The sequence below is a fragment of the Silurus meridionalis genome, chromosome 2, assembly GCF_014805685.1.
Source record: "Silurus meridionalis isolate SWU-2019-XX chromosome 2, ASM1480568v1, whole genome shotgun sequence".
Classification (NCBI taxonomy): Eukaryota; Metazoa; Chordata; class Actinopteri; order Siluriformes; family Siluridae; genus Silurus; species Silurus meridionalis.
The window spans coordinates 10,376,132-10,395,087 of record NC_060885.1 but is presented as its reverse complement, the minus strand read 5'-3'; the positions used below and the strand labels follow the sequence as shown (position 1 = coordinate 10,395,087).

The following is an 18,956-nucleotide window of genomic DNA, read 5'->3' as shown; positions in this document are numbered from 1 at the left end:
AAATCATGTTTTCTTGAAGGATGCAGACTTCTTCCTGTACCACTGCTTGAAGAAGGTGTCTTCCAGAAACTGGCAGTAGGACTGGGAGTTCAGCTTGACTCCATCCTCAACCCGAAAAGGCCCCACAAGCTCATCTTTGATGATACCAGCCCAAACCAGTACTCCACCTCCACCTTGCTGGCGTCTGAGTCGGACTGGAGCTCTCTGCCCTTTACCAATCCAGCCACGGGCCCATCCATCTGGCCCATCAAGACTCACTCTCATTTCATCAGTCCATAAAACCTTAGAAAAATCAGTCTTGAGATATTTCTTGGCCCAGTCTTGACGTTTCAGCTTGTGTGTCTTGTTCAGTGGTGGTCGACTTTCTGCCTTTCTTACCTTGGCCATGTCTCTGAGTATTGCACACCTTGTGCTTTTGGGCACTCAGTGATGTTGCAGCTCTGAAATATGGCCAAACTGGTGGCAAGTGGCATCTTGGCAGCTGCACGCTTGACTTTTCTCAGTTCACGGGCAGTTATTTTGCGCCTTGGTTTTTCCACACGCTTCTTGCGACCCTGTCGACTATTTTGAATGAAACGCTTGATTGTTCGATGATCACGCTTCAGAAGCTTGGCTATTTTAAGACTGCTGCATCCCTCTGCAATATATCTCACTATTTTTGACTTTTCTGAGCCTGTCAAGTCCTTCTTTTGACCCATTTTGCCAAAGGAAAGGAAGTTGCCTAATAATTATGCACACCTGATATAGGGTGTTGATGTCATTAGACCACACCCTTCTCATTACAGAGATGCACATCACCTAATATGCTTAATTGGTAGTAGGCTTTCCAGCCTATACAGCTTGGAGTAAGACAACATGCATAACGAGGATGATGTGGTCAAAATACTCATTTGCCTAATAATTCTGCACTCCTGTATATATATATATATATATATATATATATATATATATATATATATATATATATATATATATATATACAGTACAGACCAAAAGTTTGGACACACCTTCTCATTTAAAGAGTTTTCTTTATTTTCATGACTATGAAAATTGTAGAGTCACACTGAAGGCATCAAAACTATGAATTAACACATGTGGAATTATATACATAACAAAAAAGTGTGAAACAACTGAAAATATGTCATATTGTAGGTTCTTCAAAGTAGCCACCTTTTGCTTTGATTACTGCTTTGCACACTCTTGGCATTCTCTTGATGAGCTTCAAGAGGTAGTCACCTGAAATGGTTTTCACTTCACAGGTGTGCCCTGTCAGGTTTAATAAGTGTGATTTCTTGCCTTATAAATGGGGTTGGGACCATCAGTTGTGTTGTGCAGAAGTCAGGTGGATACACAGCTGATAGTCCTACTGAATAGACTGTTAGAATTTGTATTATGGCAAGAAAAAAGCAGCTAAGTACAGAAAAACGAGTGGCCATCATTACTTTAAGAAATGAAGGTCAGTCAGTCCGAAAAATTGGGAAAACTTTGAAAGTGTCCCCAAGTGCAGTCACAAAAACCATCAAGCGCTACAAAGAAACTGGCTCACATGCGGACCGCCCCAGGAAAGGAAGACCAAGAGTCACCTCTGCTGTGGTCACCAGCCTCAGAAATCGCAGGTTAACAGCAGTTCAGATTAGAGACCAGGTCAATGGCACACAGAGTTCTAGCAGCAGACACATCTCTACAACAACTGTTAAGAGGAGACTGTGTGAATCAGGCCTTCATGGTAGAATATCTGCTAGAAAACCACTGCTAAAGAAAGGCAACAAGCAGAAGAGACTTGTTTGGGCTAAAGAACACAAGGAATGGACATTAGACCAGTGGAAATCTGTGCGTTGGTCTGATGAGTCCAAATTTGAGATCTTTGGTTCCACCGTGTCTTTGTGCGACGCAGAAAAGGTGAACGGATGGACTCTACATGCCTGGTTCCCACCGTGAAGCATGGAGGAGGAGGTGTGATGGTGTGGGGGTGCTTTGCTGGTGACACTGTTGGGGATTTATTCAAAATTGAAGGCATACTGAACCAGCATGGCTACCACAGCATCTTGCAGCGGCATGATATTCCATCCGGTTTGCGTTTAGTTGGACCATCATTTATTTTTCAACAGGACAATGACCCCAAACACACCTCCAGGCTGTGTAAGGGCTATTTGACCAAGAAGGAGAGTGATGGGGTGCTGCGCCAGATGACCTGGCCTCCACAGTCACCGGACCTGAACCCAATCGAGATGGTTTACGGGTGAGCTGGACCGCAGAGTGAAGGCAAAAGGGCCAACAAGTGCTAAGCATCTCTGGGAACTCCTTCAAGACTGTTGGAAGACCATTTCAGGTGACTACCTCTTGAAGCTCATCAAGAGAATGCCAAGAGTGTGCAAAGCAGTAATCAAAGCAAAAGGTGGCTACTTTTAAGAACCTAGAATATGACATTTTCAGTTGTTTCACACTTTTTTGTTATGTATATAATTCCATATATAATTTCACATGTGTTAATTCATAGTTTTGATGCCTTCAGTGTGAATCTACAATTTTCATAGTCATGAAAATAAAGAAAACTCTTTGAATGAGAAGGTGTGTCCAAACTTTTGGTCTGTACTGTATATATATATATATATATATATATATATATATATATATATATATATATATATATATAGTAAGTGTATTACTTAACGACTGCACATTCACTTCCAAGCTAACATCTCTTTAACAAGGGGTTACATCATTAGGATATTCTTGGACCTTCTTGGAGATTACGAGGACATTTGACAAATTTTAAATAAAGGTTTGCAGATTTTAAATCTCAACAATGCTAAAGCCATTTGTGGCTAGGACTCATAAATTGCAAAATTGTGCTCTCTCTGAAAAAAAGCTTGTTCTGTGTAAACTGGATGATAGACTGTCACTCTTTTGTCAATCATAGCAAAAATATCCAATCCTGTCTAATTATAGGTTCATGTGACTGAAAAGGTCCCGCTTTCCTCTGAAGGTGTTAACGTAGCATGTGGCACAGCGTTAACCGCAGTTTAAAACTATGGTTTCATTTGTTATGGATTAAGCAGGAGCCTGTTTGGTATCTGCCATGTAATGAGGAGCCAAAGAATACCAAAAACCCTGCAAAATGTGAAACTGTAGAGTAATTTAAAGTAAATAGATAAATACTGAGTAAGCTGTGGCTAACAGCTTTTCTTTTTTTCTAACTGTGTCGAATACAACACATGCAATTTTAATAATTAAACAAAATCTATTGGTATAAAATATATTGTTGGCTGTTGTATTAATTTTGATGAGATACTTTACATGGGGAGTTCAATCCATAGAAACGACAAAGCTAGCTCATGTGCAGATAGACAATTACTGCTATAAAAGAGTATTATCTAGTTGATAATACTATTTTCTTTATGTGAAAACTATTTTGTTAAGTTTGAAAAGTTAAATACAAGCTTATAAAACTTGCCTTTAATTCTACTGACTTCAAGTGTTGCTAGTCTAAGTTGTAATTTTTGTTATTCTATCTTCATACTTCCTCAGCATGACTGTTAAGCGATGCGATAGAAGTTGTATATTGGCAAGAAAAAAACTGGGGAAAAAAATAGAGTAATAAACAAAAAATCTAACAATGATGCATTTTGAAAACACAAAAAGTGAACATTAGATGATCAGCACCTCTCAGTTGAACGAATGTGAAATGTAGATAATCTGCAGAGGGTCACTTATACTGCTCCTTTAGTTTTTGGTTTTTTTTGGTTAATAAGTACTGTACAAACACACACGCACACTCACATATAAATAAAAGGTCAGCACACCTAAAAGATCATAGCAGCTTTTTCCAGCTGGCTAGCTTTTAGAACTCCAGCTAGTAAAAACTGCTGCAGTTTGATCAACATAGTCTTACAGTTCCAAATTCATGGCTATTTTAAATAATGTCTAGGAGCGGGTTTGCTCTCCATAGCTGGCCTCATGACTTCATCTGTATAAAATCAAACATCTAATCATGTACAACTTCCTTTGGAATCACGTGAAGTCTTTTATATCCCTAATAAATAGTAGCAATAGTCTTTTTTTTTCATATCAATCCCTCATACATTCAGACATCCACTGTCCACAAACAGAAGGTGATAAAATATTCATAAGGCTTTCATTAACATTTGGTAAAGCAAAAAGGAACAACAATCTCCATGTCACCACATCATTTATCCTAACCATAACAATTTGTATTTCAAATATGTCTTTTAAATATGTGTATCAGAAACATCCCCAGAGTGCTTTCTTCACCATTATACCATTTTCTTGCCATTATAGGATGTAAAACTAATATCATTCCCATATTATTTATCTATTCTCTTACAAAGTAAAAGAAAGGAAAGAATTGAGTGGACATAAAGTAAACCAGAGGATTACATTTACTCCGTTGAGCATGCACAGTTATTCACTACCCTTGAGTAACAAGAGTATGTAGAACATGGATTTAAAACCAATGTGTTTTAGCTGTTTTTAACCTTTACATATGCTTCATATCCTTTACCTTCACTGTATGATCTGGAGCCCGGCCAGAGAATCCCTTTATCTTGTATCTAAACCATATTTTGGACCACAGATCCATTTTAAAATGTATATGTAGCTTATCTGACCTTATTAAATGGGCAATTAATCCTTATGCATTGTTCCAGAGAGCAGGGATTGTGTATTTCTCTTGTTTGTATTTATTTCTCTTGTACACCACTTGTTTGCAGAAGAAAAAGCATTTGCTATAACACACTATTACTGTCACCTATATTACATAAAATTTAGGTGATAGTGATATAAAAATAAGATATATTTATATAATACATGAAAACATAACAGCAATAATTATGTAAAGATTTTAATACACTATACGGATAAAGGTTTGTGGACACCTGACAGTTAAATTTATACTTTATGTGCTTGTTGAACATTCCATATTAAAACAGTTCCCATTTGCTGTTATAATAACTTCCACTCTTATGTGAGGAAGTTCCACTAGATTTTAAATTGTGATGGTGGAGATTTGTGCTCATTCAGCCACGAAGGTTAAAGTCAGGTACTGATGTAGGATTAGGAGACCTGGCAATACACTTATCATTCCAATTCATCCAAAAGGTGTTCAGTAGAGTTGAAGTCAGAGCTCTACAGCAGGCCATGGGAAATCTACCACTCCATATTATGAAAACCATATGTTTATGGAGTATCTTTGTGCACAGCGTCATTGTCATGCTGGAACAGATTTGGGTCTTCTTGTTCATGTAAAAGGAATATGTAATGTTACAGCTTACAAAGACATCCATATAGACACCTGTGTCAATATAATGAATACTGGCAAGAACATTCAAGAACTGTCGAGGTTCCATCAGTATTCCCATAAAAGTATAAGCAGACATGTACAGTTTCAATCTTTCCCTATAAACGCAGATTTCTTTGATTTGACACACACCAGCAGTGTAAAATCCATTTCATTAGATACAGGTCAAATGTGAGTCAGAACAACCTCAATGTTCAAAAGATTGTATCACATAAAATTGTCATATTTAATTTTTTTATTTATTTTCATCGTTGCACATTTCTGCGTCACTTTAGGAAAAGGAAAAAAAAATCTATTATAAAAACAAAAGCATTTACAGAGATTTTACTGCTGCCAAAATAATACAAATAAACAAAAGAGGTTGAAATTTAAAACATATATATGTATATATATATATATATATATATATATATATATATATATATATATATATATATATATATATACATATAGTGTTAAGGTAAAGAAAAAACGTTTGCAAGCTAGTTGGGAGCACTGGACTGCAAACCCCCTTACTTGCATGTTAAAATTAACCAATTTCTATAATTAATCTCTCAACTTTTTTTTAAATGGCAGTTCTATACATACTCCTGGCAAGTATCCTTCACTATCCATTACATACAGTATATGCAAATCCATATATGTTAAGGAATAGTTCTACATCACACTTTTTCAGACTGGCCATTTATTGGATTATGGTCATCATGTTGCTTCACTGTTCTCTGAATAAAACAAGCAAAACTAGTGTCGTTGTCTTCACTAGGAACATCCTGTCCCATTGCTGGATACGCAAATACTGAAAACCAATTTCTTTTGCAAATTTGTGTTGCAAATATATCAGGGACTCTTAATATGCATACTCAGTCCTTGCAGGTTTATCACAGAGTGAAGGACAAACGCTCAAGTGAAAGCTCACTGACTAAGCCAATCATCACGGCCATTCACAAACACACCGACACTGATTACAGTGAACACAAGAGGAAATGCACTGTATATTCGGAAGCAAGTGTCAAGGGATTTCCCTCAATTCCCACACAAACGATGCTGTATTCTGCAATATGACTTAGCTACAGATACAGTATCATAAATGAATAGGCTTGTGACATGACAAGAAGTATAGCGACCTCCTTTGATCGCATCATATATCCGAACTCTGATATCTTATACTGTTGCATTTTGTCACTGGGTTAATTCCACAATTAAACACTGTGCTAGCTTGATTTTATTTTTAGCATGTCAGTTGAAATGAATCCCAGAGCACTGTAGGATTCAGGCACAGAATTAGATCTCCAATGTTATACTGGTTACCTTCCCTGACCTTTAATTTACCTCACTAGAGTAGCAAAGTTTATGAATTACACTTCCCAGCATGCTCAATCATGCACACACACATGCATATAAACACACATACACATGTATGCACATGCACAAGTGTAGAATGAAATGAACAACTCACAGGCATGCTCCATGTCTGGAAGGAGAGAAACCGATTGCTTCAGTGACTGGCTGCTGTGTTTCTTCACTCACTCTTGTCTATCTCTTTCTCTCTCGCTCTATCCCCTTCCACTCACCACTGTCAGCCCCTCCCGCAGCACTCGCACAGTATTCCTCACTGCAGTGGAGCGCAGCAGGAAGAACACTGAGGACGACAAACAGCCATTACAGCCATTAAAGCAAACGGACTTAGCCTGGATAAGAACATCAAATGGGACCTTCCAATCCACTGGGGCTTTCAGATTCAGCCCAGAGCCATGAGAGAGAATGAGGCAGGTTGGGGGTGGATGGTGGTGGTGGGAGGGTGTCTATGTTTAAATAACAGGAAGCTAAATATCAGGATTCTCTTGTCCATTCATTTTGAGCCAATTCAGAAAACAGTTAAGCAACACACAACCACTTTAAAACAGCTTTAAAACAGGAGCTTTTATTCAGGGGATTGGACTTGTAGGCTAAAAGCATTAAAGCAGCACCTCAGTTGAGCGTTTGTCATAGGTACTTTTGTGAGTCTCTCACTATTTTTTTTCGGTCTATTATCTGCAGCGGGATGTGACGCCAAACCCTGGCCAAAAAAAAGCATAAATCTTCGTTGCTGATATTAGTGGGGTCGAAAGGGAGCTATCGCAGCTTACCCCTAGAGGCTTGGCAGTCATATGAGCCAAGTATTTTAGTATTTGCTTTTATGATTAAACTAAAGCAGAGGCAAGATCTGTATCAGGTTTGCGGGGGCGATCTAGTGTCAATGGAGCTATGTTTGTAAAGCCGTACATACTTTTTCTATCCAGAGTCATTTTTATTGGTCAATTCTTACGTTCATTCATCTACAGGAATTTATCTTCTTGCTGATCAGTCATGCCAGATTCCGAGGCTATCCTGGGAAAACTGAGCATAATGCAGGATTACACACAATGCAAAATACACACACATACACCCAATCCACCTATTGCTTTAGAGAAACCAGAAAACTCAAAGAAAACTAATGTATAATATGAAATACATGTCAAACGCCACATATGCGGTAATCTATGCTTAGGATCGATCCACAGACCTTGAAGCTGTCATGTGGCAATAGTTTATATCCTTCATATCAAACAACATGCATAGTTTTCTAATAGTAGCTGCCTGTTCTTCTAATAACAGATACAATACACTGGATTAAAGAAAGTAAAAGTAACGTAAGAAACGTGAGCTCGTCTGATTACTATGCACCGTGCATATTTTCTCTAATTTGATTACATGCTAAATCATTCCTTCTATGCAAATCTGGCCTGGAATAAAATAAAAGCATTGTTACGCTGCTCAAATTTTCAGCGACATAAAAATCCACAGTGTAAACTCAGTTAAAATTTATTGGCTGATTGCAGACAAAAATAAAATTCTGGAGTTTGAGCATTTTAGCTCATATCCTGTGGGTAATAATCCTCTAAATAAACTTCCTCTGATCTAAGAGTTTCGTAAAACGTGGATGTCACAGTACAAAGTCTATTTCTTAGAGCAATTCATTAAGTGTCCCCAGGTTGTTGAACCAGCATTAAGATCGCATTGCGAGATCAGTGACATCCTGACAATCTTGTGTGTTAGTGTGCCAGATATTAAAGGTCCACACTGGGACTTTTTAACTAAGCATGTCCACCTTTACTTCATCAACAAGTACTGGGAGGGATGAATTATAGCTGAATTAAAAAAATGTACAAATTATTAAAATAAAATAAAATAAACCAAAACCCTGGAAATTGTGTTTTCAGTTTGCTACTTATAAGTGAACATAGTGAAGGAGAAACTAAAAAAGATCTCTCTCTCTCTCTCTCTCTCTCTCTCTCTTTCTCTCTGTCTCTCTCTCTCTCGCACACACACACACACACACACACACACACACACACACACACACACACACACACACACACACACACAGAGATGTTTGGTTACATTACATCTTTTGTTGACCAACTAAGGGTGAAAAACTTTTCAAAGCAATAGTTGTTTATATGTATGTATGTATATATATATATATATATATATATATATATATATATATATATATATATATATATATATATATATATATATATATTGTTTGAAAATAATAACTGGTGGCTCAAACCCAGAGGTGGGAAGTAACGAAGTACAAATACGTTACTGTACTTTAGTAGATTTGGTATCAGTACTTTACTTCACTATTTATTTTTCAGACAACTTTTTACATTCACTCATTACATTTGTAAACAAAAAACTGTACTGTTTACTTCTTACATTTTTAAAAAAGGCTCATTACTTTAGTTTTGATCCATTCATTTGGTGAAATGTCAATATTTTTTATTTTTACTGCATGCTGATTTCAGCCCATCAACCCGATTTCCTGTCATTGCGCGTTTTTTCAATCTACTGGTGTATAAAGTCCTGTCTCTCACTCACCACAGACGTAGACTAGTTTACAAAGCTAAGAATGAGCAGGGCAGAAATCAACAAGGAGTAAAGCTAACATGGATGAGAGGGAGTCAGTGATGTAAACATGACTGAGAACAGAGACATTCCTGATCACCTGATTATCATCATCGTTATCATCATTATCATCATCTTTTCTCTGCTTGTGTTCTATATGTGGATGTTGAGCCTGGGACACATTAGATAACAAAATCTTTAATTCCTTTTGTATTAATATATGTATTAGGCTGTCAAAAATCAAACCCAAATTATTTTTTAACGGCACAAAATTTTATTAACACACTATCAGTTCAGCGCGCAATTCTGTTTTACCATTTTTATAAAAAAAATATATAAATACATAAATAAATACCTAAATATAAAAGAGGCTAAATTAAAACCTTTAGCACAACATACATGTATTCACGACATCTTTTCTTTACTTAGAGATAATATAAATAAATAAACTCCACCAAAAAAAATTTTTTATTTGTTTTATTTGTTTTAATGTGTTTTAATTATGCACCTCAAGTCTCAAATCAAACGCCAATTCCACCATGATTCACACAATTAACCCTCTGGGTGGTGTTTTGTGTTTTTTTTCCACATAATGGCGAAACGAACTTAAATAACTATATTTTTTTGATCGTACAGATAAGAACAATTCATCATTCGAATCTGTAAATTGTCTACTTTTATTTGTTTACACTTATAATAACAACAAAACGCTGTGCTTTTGTAAAATAAAGTAAACAGACAGGGGGCGCTCTCTGCCATGTCATCTCCCTTTACAAACAAATAAAACAACCTGAATATCAGTGAATATTTGCCTCATAGACATAAATATATGTATAGAAACCTCGCAATGTCTTTTACATAAACCACAATTCACATCGAATAAAAATATTCACTGTTTATGTAATGGGTATGATTACATAAATCAGTATCATTTATACCATAAATCAAATAAAACCATAAAATAAATCGGTATGATTATTATAACAGCTTCTTGACTTGACTTGAAGAGGTGCAGTTTCTTCGGTATCACCTCATTAACTGTCCGTGAGGAAACATAGTATAGGTTCCGTTTGGTGTATTGATGATTTACGTAATTTAAACCACCATTATTACTTTAAAATATTTACAAGATTTTTTTTTTGTCTTCATGCTCTATGTTGAATTTGGTTTTACATTTTGGTTTAACATTTGCATAAAGCATTCATATTTCTCCATGTCCGTGTTGCTTAGAGTATTAAAAACATGAAGTATGAATATATGGTACATTTAGAACAGATGGAAATGAGCGATTAAGGTTAATAATAATAATAATAATAATAATAATAATAATTAATAATAATAATAATAATGTGATGTGAGGTCCAGTTACCAGCGTGACACTAAAACAAGGAGTAGTAATGGGTAATTTTTACTTAAGTATGTGAGTGAAAATTAGTTTATTGGAGGGACAGCACATGTAGGACGTTTTGGAGTCAAGGTGAGGAAGGCACGATTGAGATGGTTTGGACATGTGCAGAGGAGGGACATGGGGTATATTGGTAGAAGAATGCTGAGGATGGAGCCACCAGGAAGGAGGAAAAGAGGAAGGTCAAGGAGGAGGTTTATGGATCTGGTAAGGGAGGACATGCAGGTGGTTGGTTTGAAAGAGGCAGATGTAGAAGACAGTGGGGTATGGAGAGGGATGATCCGCTGTGGTGACCCTTAATGGGAGCAGCCGCAAGAAGAAAAAGAAGAAGAAGTCCTTCAAATTTTACCCGAGAATTTTAAAACATGAATATCTGTACTTCTACTTAAGTAAAGGATGTGTGTACTTTTGCCACCTCTGCTCAAACTCAACTCTGTTAGATTATTATTTTATTTATTCAACCTTAAATAAAATGTACAAATCTACAACTTTTAATCTAGGCATATTTACAAAAAATATTGGCACACAATTGTATAGGATGCCTTTGGATGTGGTGCATATAATTTTCTTTTGAACTAGGAGACCCAAACCTGTTTCAGCATGACAATGCCTATGTTTATAAAGCCAGCTCCATGAAGACATGGTTTACATAGGTTGGAATAAAAGATTTTGAGTGGCCTGCTATAGAGCTGTGACTTCAACTGTATTGAACATCTTTGGGATGAATTGGATCGCTGACTTCTCACCAGGCCTCCTTACCCTACATCAGCACCTGACTTTGTTATGCCCTTAATTCCCTTAAATTTTCATGAGCCCACTTAAAAATCTGGTGGAACATCTTCCTGAGAGTGAAAGTGGAAGTTATTAAAAAAGTGGAAGTTATTACAACAGCAAATAGGGACGAAATGTTGAAGAAGCTGTTCAAAAAGCACAAATGAATCTTATGGTAGGGTGTCCACATACTTTTGTTTATAAAGATTAGATTACATTAGATTAGATTAAACTTTGTTGTCATTGTGCAAGGTGCATGTACAGAGCTAATGAAATGCAGTAAGCATCTAACCAGAAGTGCATTGGTAGCCTATTGATGTATTGATATACAATATACTGTGCAACGATTGCACATACCGTAATTTCTGGACTATTAAGCGCACCCATATATAAGCTGCACCCACTGAATTTTACAAAGATTTTTATTTTGAACATAAATAAGCCGCAGGTGTCTACATTGTAGAGTGTCATAGACAGTGTCTGTTACATGGTGTAACGGGTGAAATATGTTGTGGCTTCTTTAAGAGCATAGCGGTATTTTGGGAATAGCCTGCCGCCGCATTTTCCGGTATTACTGCATGTGTGCAAGACTGAGGAATATGTCCTTATTATTTTCTGATGCTCATTTCTAAGTTTCTTTGACTAACCCATAATGCTGTTGCCAAGAAAAATAAAAAAGCATGAGTTTTGAAAACCTGTCTGTGCTTATATGATTTCCGTTGCAACTGGAGTTAGCGAGCTCTCCCTTCACCCAGACTCAACGCGTTACAACGGCTTGTATCTAAACAGTAGCCGACGAAGAAAGTCATTGTTCACTGTCTTCCTGCTTCCTTTCACAACTATTTCTCTCTGGAGTTTTTCTTTTGGCATCGTTGTGCGTTTAAAAATCCCATCGGTGAAGCTTTTCTCCCGATGCCGTGCAGCTCAGAACACAGGTGAAGTGCGTTTTTTCATGCCCGGTTGTTTTCAGCGTGATGAATGATTCTCCTTTCCTGTTGCCAGTCCGAGTGAGCGGCAGGTCAAACATCAGAGGAACATCATCCATATATATGATGTGCTGCGGCCAGATTCAGTGGGAGCGCATCTGATTTAATATAAAGAGTTTTAATTGGTTCACCTGAACCCGTTCGGCAGTTTTATTGGTCTAATGTTATGGGGCTCAGTTTTTTGGCTTGAATCTTGTGAACCCGGGAAAACCCCAGGAAAAATTCATAAATTAGCCGCTTCGTTGTTTAAGCCGCGAGGTTCAAAGCGTGGGAAAAAAGTAGCTTCTTATAGTCCGGGAAAATACGGTAGGTGTTGAGAGATAACAAGCACAAATGACATGATATAGTTATGTACAATTATAAATGTTGTATGATACAGTATATATGATACAGCCACCACCGGCTTGCTCATCGAGGACAAACTTACACTTATAAAGAACATCTTATTCATTTTTATCACCACAAATAATGTGGTGATAAAAATGAATAAGATGCTTTGAGACAATGTTCATTGTTAAAAGCGCTACACAAATAAAAATGAAATGAATTGAATTGAATATACAGAATAAATATGGGTGAAATATTTATTTACTCTTGTATTTTTTTTTTTTTTATCTTCTATTGTTTCTTTCGTGTTTACAAGTTGGACAGTCGTAAAAAGCATTTCACTATATGTCATACTCTGTATGAACGTGCATGTGACAAATTAAATTTGAATTTAAATAAACAGTAGTACGGAAATAAACAAGTTATGGATGGTGCAAAAATGCATAGTGGATAAGCAGTGCAAAATAAAATCCCAGAAAAGTGACAATGCACTAGTGTATTCTGACAGTGTATGATTATCAGCTGTTCAGTGTAGTAACAGCAACTGGAAAAAAGCTATTCTTTAGTCTGTTTGTGCGGCTCTGAGGCACAAACACGTAAAGGCAAACAGGCAGCTGCATTTGTGATTTTGTATGTTATAAAGTCTTTCATGTCTGTAATGCTCTGCATTGGTGCTGACAGATTGCTACAGAAGTGTCAGTTAAGCGAGCTAAAAAAATATTATTGTCTTATAAATATTAAATATTATATATAAAATAATACCAACTAGCCATATTTCACTTGAGTTCACAACAAAAAAAATCTCTGAGTTTCAATTATTTAAATGTGCACATTGCTCAGCATATTGAGTTGTACTGAGATATGATATGATATGATATGATGTAATGTAATTGATGTGATGTGATGTGATGATGTGATGTGATGTGATGTGATGTGATGTGATGTGATGTGATAATGACATAATCATGTATATTTAAACCTGGAATCAAATCAAATCCTGCATACTGACAAACCCACTCAAAATTCCTATTTAATATTACAGTCACTTCTTCCTGTCTGTGCCAACATCCTTGTGTGGTTTTACAGCAAAATTGGATTATGTACATAATTTATATACGGGTCACACTCACTCTACATAATTAAAAATAGTAGTATGTAAATAATTAAGATGCATATTGATCATATTGTTTTTAGTATACATTACATAATCCATACATAACTCTTCTTTGTATTTTTATAAACATTCCCAAGTGAAAAATTAAACCATCTAGTGAAATATTTTAATAAAAAGACAAGAGGCTTATATTTTCCTATGCAGCAATCTAATCAACAAGCTGTTATAAACCGTGTGTTCTGGTACCTGCTTATTAGAGACAGCATTAACATTTCCTGAAATTTGTGATCTTCACATGACCCTGTTGCTGTTCCTTCAAGAGTTAGACCACTCTTGAAAGGTTCATACCACTGCATAGTAGGAACCCCCAGATGATCTGCCACTTTGGAGATGCTTTGACCCAGTCATAAAGCTATCACAATCTGACTCTAGTAAAAGTCCTTTAGTTACTTATGTTGAAGTTTTCTGTTTCAAACACATCAGTTTCAACAACTTCAAATTCTGCCTAGATAAACCACCCCTCGACAGGTGACAATGTTTAGAGATAATCAATGTTATTAATGCCACCTGTCTGTGGTTTACATGGTATTCCTGATTGGTGTAAATACTGTATATCTTTCATGAATAATGTATAATCTTTGTATTAACCTCTTTATGAACTCAAAGTACTGAGGAATCACTAAATTACAATCATATAACAGGCACGAGAGAAAATATCTCAAGAGGAAAAATTCCTTGAAGAATTCAAAATTCTTTCAAACCGACCTTCATAATCTCTTTTATAGCGAACACGGCAATAAATGTCATTCTCATAGGTGAGCTGTGGTGAAGTAATCACAGCTGAAAGGCTTGGTCGCCAAGCTAATACATGTGGCCTTTAAGCCTATGCGAAAAACACCCACGCCTGATGTCTCATACATTGAGTAGGCACACTTTAAGAAGTACTCTGCATCAGAGAGAGGTAAAAAGGCTCGAATGTACCGGGGATGTGTCTTGCCGCCCCTGCAGGTCAGCACCGGGCAGGTGACATTTATATTCTCTTTAGAAGAGTTTGGGCTCTTGAGGTTTCTATTCCTAATCCAACATTCTTTTATAATCTTTTATTCATTAAGTACAGTGTTTTGTTTTAGTGCAGACATCAGCATATAGGAGGATAAAAGGGTGAAATGAAGTACAGAGGGATATATAAATACAGAACCAGGTTTATCTGTGTTATATAATACAAATATATTTAGGACTGCAGGGAAACACATTATGAAAAAAAGGGCAAAATACAATAGGTGTTTTAGACATTTCCAGACAACAATCAGTTCTGTGCAGTAGTGTAAAGTATTTGAGTAAATGTAATTCATTCCTGTACTTAAGTTATTTTTAGGCTACTTAGTATCGAAGGTATAAGCAACTTTTACTCTCACCTTAACTACATTTATAATTTAATATATGTAAGTTTTACTCCACTGTATTTTAACTGATAATGACTGTTACCAATAACATTTTGTAATCATTCAGTTCTGAATTTTTGGTTTTACTTTATCTAAAATATGTTACTTTAATTTTATTTGTCCATTGAACACTAATGGTTCTTCTACTTTGTGACATTATTCTGTAATTTTATTTGTTCGTTGAAGATCCATTTTTAAAAAATTGCTTTTCTTTGTCTTTTTTTTTTGGCTTTTTTTGGTCTTTTTTTTTTTCGATTTGTTAGATCCTTGTTTCATTCTGGCTTGTTGAAGATGCTGTTGTGTTGATGGTTAATGTAGTGTTAAGGTGTACAATTTGATTTGTATTTTAGGAAAATCAACTTCTTTTCACTAACGTGTCTTGGTGTTGAGGACTAGTGCATCTTTAAGCCTATGTTGAATATGTGTAAAATAATCAAAAATTTATCAAATCAGATACTCAGATTCAAAGTCTTTTACTAAAGTCATATTATAATTGGTGACTTTTAACTTGTAATAAAGTTTTCCAGTAAGGTATCTATACATTTACTTAAGTATGATTTTCAGGTACTCTTTACACTACTGGTTGTGTGCTGTTTTAGTGGAAATGAAGTTAGGAAGTGCCTACATCAATGTTGTGTGCATGTTCTTTAAAAAATGAGGGGGCTCTTAGCTCCCTAAAGTGGTTCTACTTGGAACTAATTCTGACACATCTATAACTCTAATCAAAAACAGAAGAAAAACATCTCAATTGGCTAGATTAACTAAGTGTGTTAAAGAATTAAAAGATTGGATGACGCATAACTTTTTCTTATTAAATTCTGATAAGGTCATTGTCCAAAAAACCAATACAGAAGCTCCAGCAATTCAATTTGCATTTAGAAAGATGCACTGTAACTAGGTTAACAGTAAAAGTCCCATATTACAAAAACAGCCTTCTTCCACCTTAGAAATATTGCCAAGTTAAGAAACGTTGTCTATATCTGATGCAGAGAAGCTCGTCCTTGCCGCCATGATCGCCAGACTGGACTATTGTAATGCATTACTAGGTGGTTGTCCTGCATCATTAATAAACAAGCTACAGTTAGTCAAGAATGCAGCAGCCAGAGTTCTCACAAGGTCGAGAAAATATGGCCACATAACCCCAATCTTATCATCCCTACACTGGCTACCTGTTAAGTTTCGAATTGACTACAAACTATTGCTACTTTCTTACAAGGCCCTAAATGGTTTGGCTCCCATGTATATAACTAGTCTTCTAACATGTTACAATCCGTCACGCTCTTTGAGATCTCAAAACGCTGGACTTCTAGTAGTTCCTGGAATAGCAAAGTCCACTAAAGGTGGTTATGCATTCTCATATTTAGCTCATAAACTTTGGAATAGCCTTCCTGACAGTGTTTGGGGTTTAGAGACACTCTCTCAGTTTAAGCTTAAAACATATCTTTTAAGTAAGGCCTACACATAACACATATCACATCACATCACATAACCTTGTGCTGCAGTACATCTGATCAAATACACATTATCAACTTGTGCTTGGTAATATTATGAACAGCCACTATAATGACTCGAGCCAGCCTGGAAGGGGGAGAGACCAGTAGCAGCGAACAGAAGGGTGTTATGGGCATATTCAGCCCAAATTATTTGTGAAGAACAAGATAAATTGTCATCAGAGCAAAGGATGCGAAGTGCTGTCTCCAGGTCCTGGTTTAGCCTTTCGGTTTGCCCATTAGTCTGGGGGTGAAAACCGAAAGATAGGCTGACTGAGATGCCCATAAGGTGACAGAATTATTTCCAAAAGTTTGCAGGGAATTGTGGGCCCCGGATGTTACAGACATGATGTTACTGGGTCCTTGGCTGAAGAGAGTTTCAGATGAGATATGAAGTGGGCCATTTTGGAGAACCAATCAATTACAGAGAGGAGGTAGTACAAAATCCAGAGCAGAGGAGAGAGGAGACCGGCTGAGGAGGATCTAGGAGTCTTGTGCAGGGTACAAATAAGACAGGCACCCAGAAACTGCCGAAAGTCTTTCTCGATAGCGGGCCACCAAAACGTTGCTGCAGGAGGGCTAAGGTGCGAACGAAACCCAGATGGCAGAAGAGGCGAAAGCTGTGACTATAGGAGGACCTGGAGGCGAAGCTGATCTGGGAATTTGAGTCTCAGGACAACAGTCAGGGATAGGATGACTGGAAGTACTTAGCTCTATGCACCTTGCATTCAATGTCCTGGCGAAGGGCTGAGACCGAAACGGACGAAGAAAGGATACTGCTAGGGGTTTCCCGCTTATCCATCTGGCTTGCCATTTTTAGAACCTGTGCAGTAGGAAAGGGTGAAGTGGAAATGTCCAAAGAATAGACCCCAACTGGCCTGCCGGGAATTGAGACGCTTGGCCGCTCGTAGATACTCGAGGTTATGGTGGTCCGTACACACAATGAACGGGTGTTCGGCGCCCTCCAACCAATGCCGCCATTCTCTCGCGGTCCATGATTGAGTGGTTCTGTTCAGCAGGTTTAAGTCGGCAGGAAAAAAAGGGCGCATGGATGGAGGTGGTTGTCAGTGACACCTCTCTGAGACAGGACGTCCCCCACACCCTTGTCTGTAGCATCAACTTTCATGACGAATCACAACGATGGATTGGGCAGATCAGGCGGAACAAGGTGAACCAGATTTTGAGTTTCTAATAAACCTGTTCGTCCTTGGGATTCCAGGAGAACAGTTGACGAATGGAAGTGAGTTGATGTTTGGGGGCTGCGATAGAGCTAAAGCCTCAGTCTAACTTGCGGTAAAAGTATCCGAAGACAAGGAATCTCTGTCGGTGTCTTTGTGTTTTGGGTTAGGGCCACTCCTTGACAGCAAGAATCTGGGCGAGAGCCATCTGCACATTCCTGCAGATAGTATGAAGCCTAAAAAGGAAGTGCTGGCCACGTGAAACTCTCATTTCTCAGCTTTACCATACAGCTGGTTCTGAAGTAGCCGGGTGAGAACAGCAAATACGTGGTGGCGGTGTTTCTCCAGAGAACAGGAGAAGATTATTATGTCGTCCAGGTGAATAAACAAGAAGCGGTGGAGCATGTCCTGAAGGACGTCCTTGACCAGTGGGCGAATATTTATAACCGAGGAAAGATGGCGGCCACAGCAGTTGCAAGATCAAAAAATCAATAAAAAACGAGAAAAAAACAATACAGTGTCTGTGTATCCAGTGGCAGAAAGAAATTTTGAAATACATTACATAGAAAGTCGTCCTCAGTGACACAAAAAAAGAGGGAAATTTGTATCTATGAACACGAATTAATAGATTATGTGACTATATCATGAAATGCCATGAGAATGGGCTGGAGTGAAACACATTATGTTTACACCATTGGGAATGCTGACTGCAACTCAGGCCTCCTCACTCCACATCAGTATTTACTGTAATTTTACTAATGCTCTTGTGACTGAATGAGCACAAATCTTCACGGAACACATAAAAATCTAGAGGAATGCATTTGCAGAAGAATGGAGGATATTATAATGACATAGTGGGCAGATCTGGAATGAGATGTTTAAAAGCACCTAGTAATGTGATAGTCAGGTGTCCACAAACTTGGACCATCATTTAATTGTTTAATCAACATCAAAACATTTTTATTTTTTTTATTATTTAATTTTAATTTTGTC

At 37.2% G+C, this 18,956-nt stretch overlaps 1 protein-coding gene across 4 annotated transcripts in view; it reads right to left on the bottom strand.

The window, feature by feature from the left end:
* The window catches only part of phactr2 (phosphatase and actin regulator 2), a 68,028-nt gene that overhangs the window by 43,967 nt on the left and 5,105 nt on the right, over nucleotides 1-18,956 (bottom strand). Inside the window, exon 1 of one of the 4 annotated variants that reach the window (XM_046868793.1) lies at nucleotides 6,774-6,971. The exons of the other annotated variants lie outside the window; for them this stretch is intronic. Coding sequence (XP_046724749.1) covers nucleotides 6,774-6,786 — 13 coding nt within the window. The 5' untranslated portion in view covers nucleotides 6,787-6,971. Of the gene's footprint in view, nucleotides 1-6,773; nucleotides 6,972-18,956 lie in introns of those variants that run through there. 4 annotated transcript variants of the gene reach the window in all.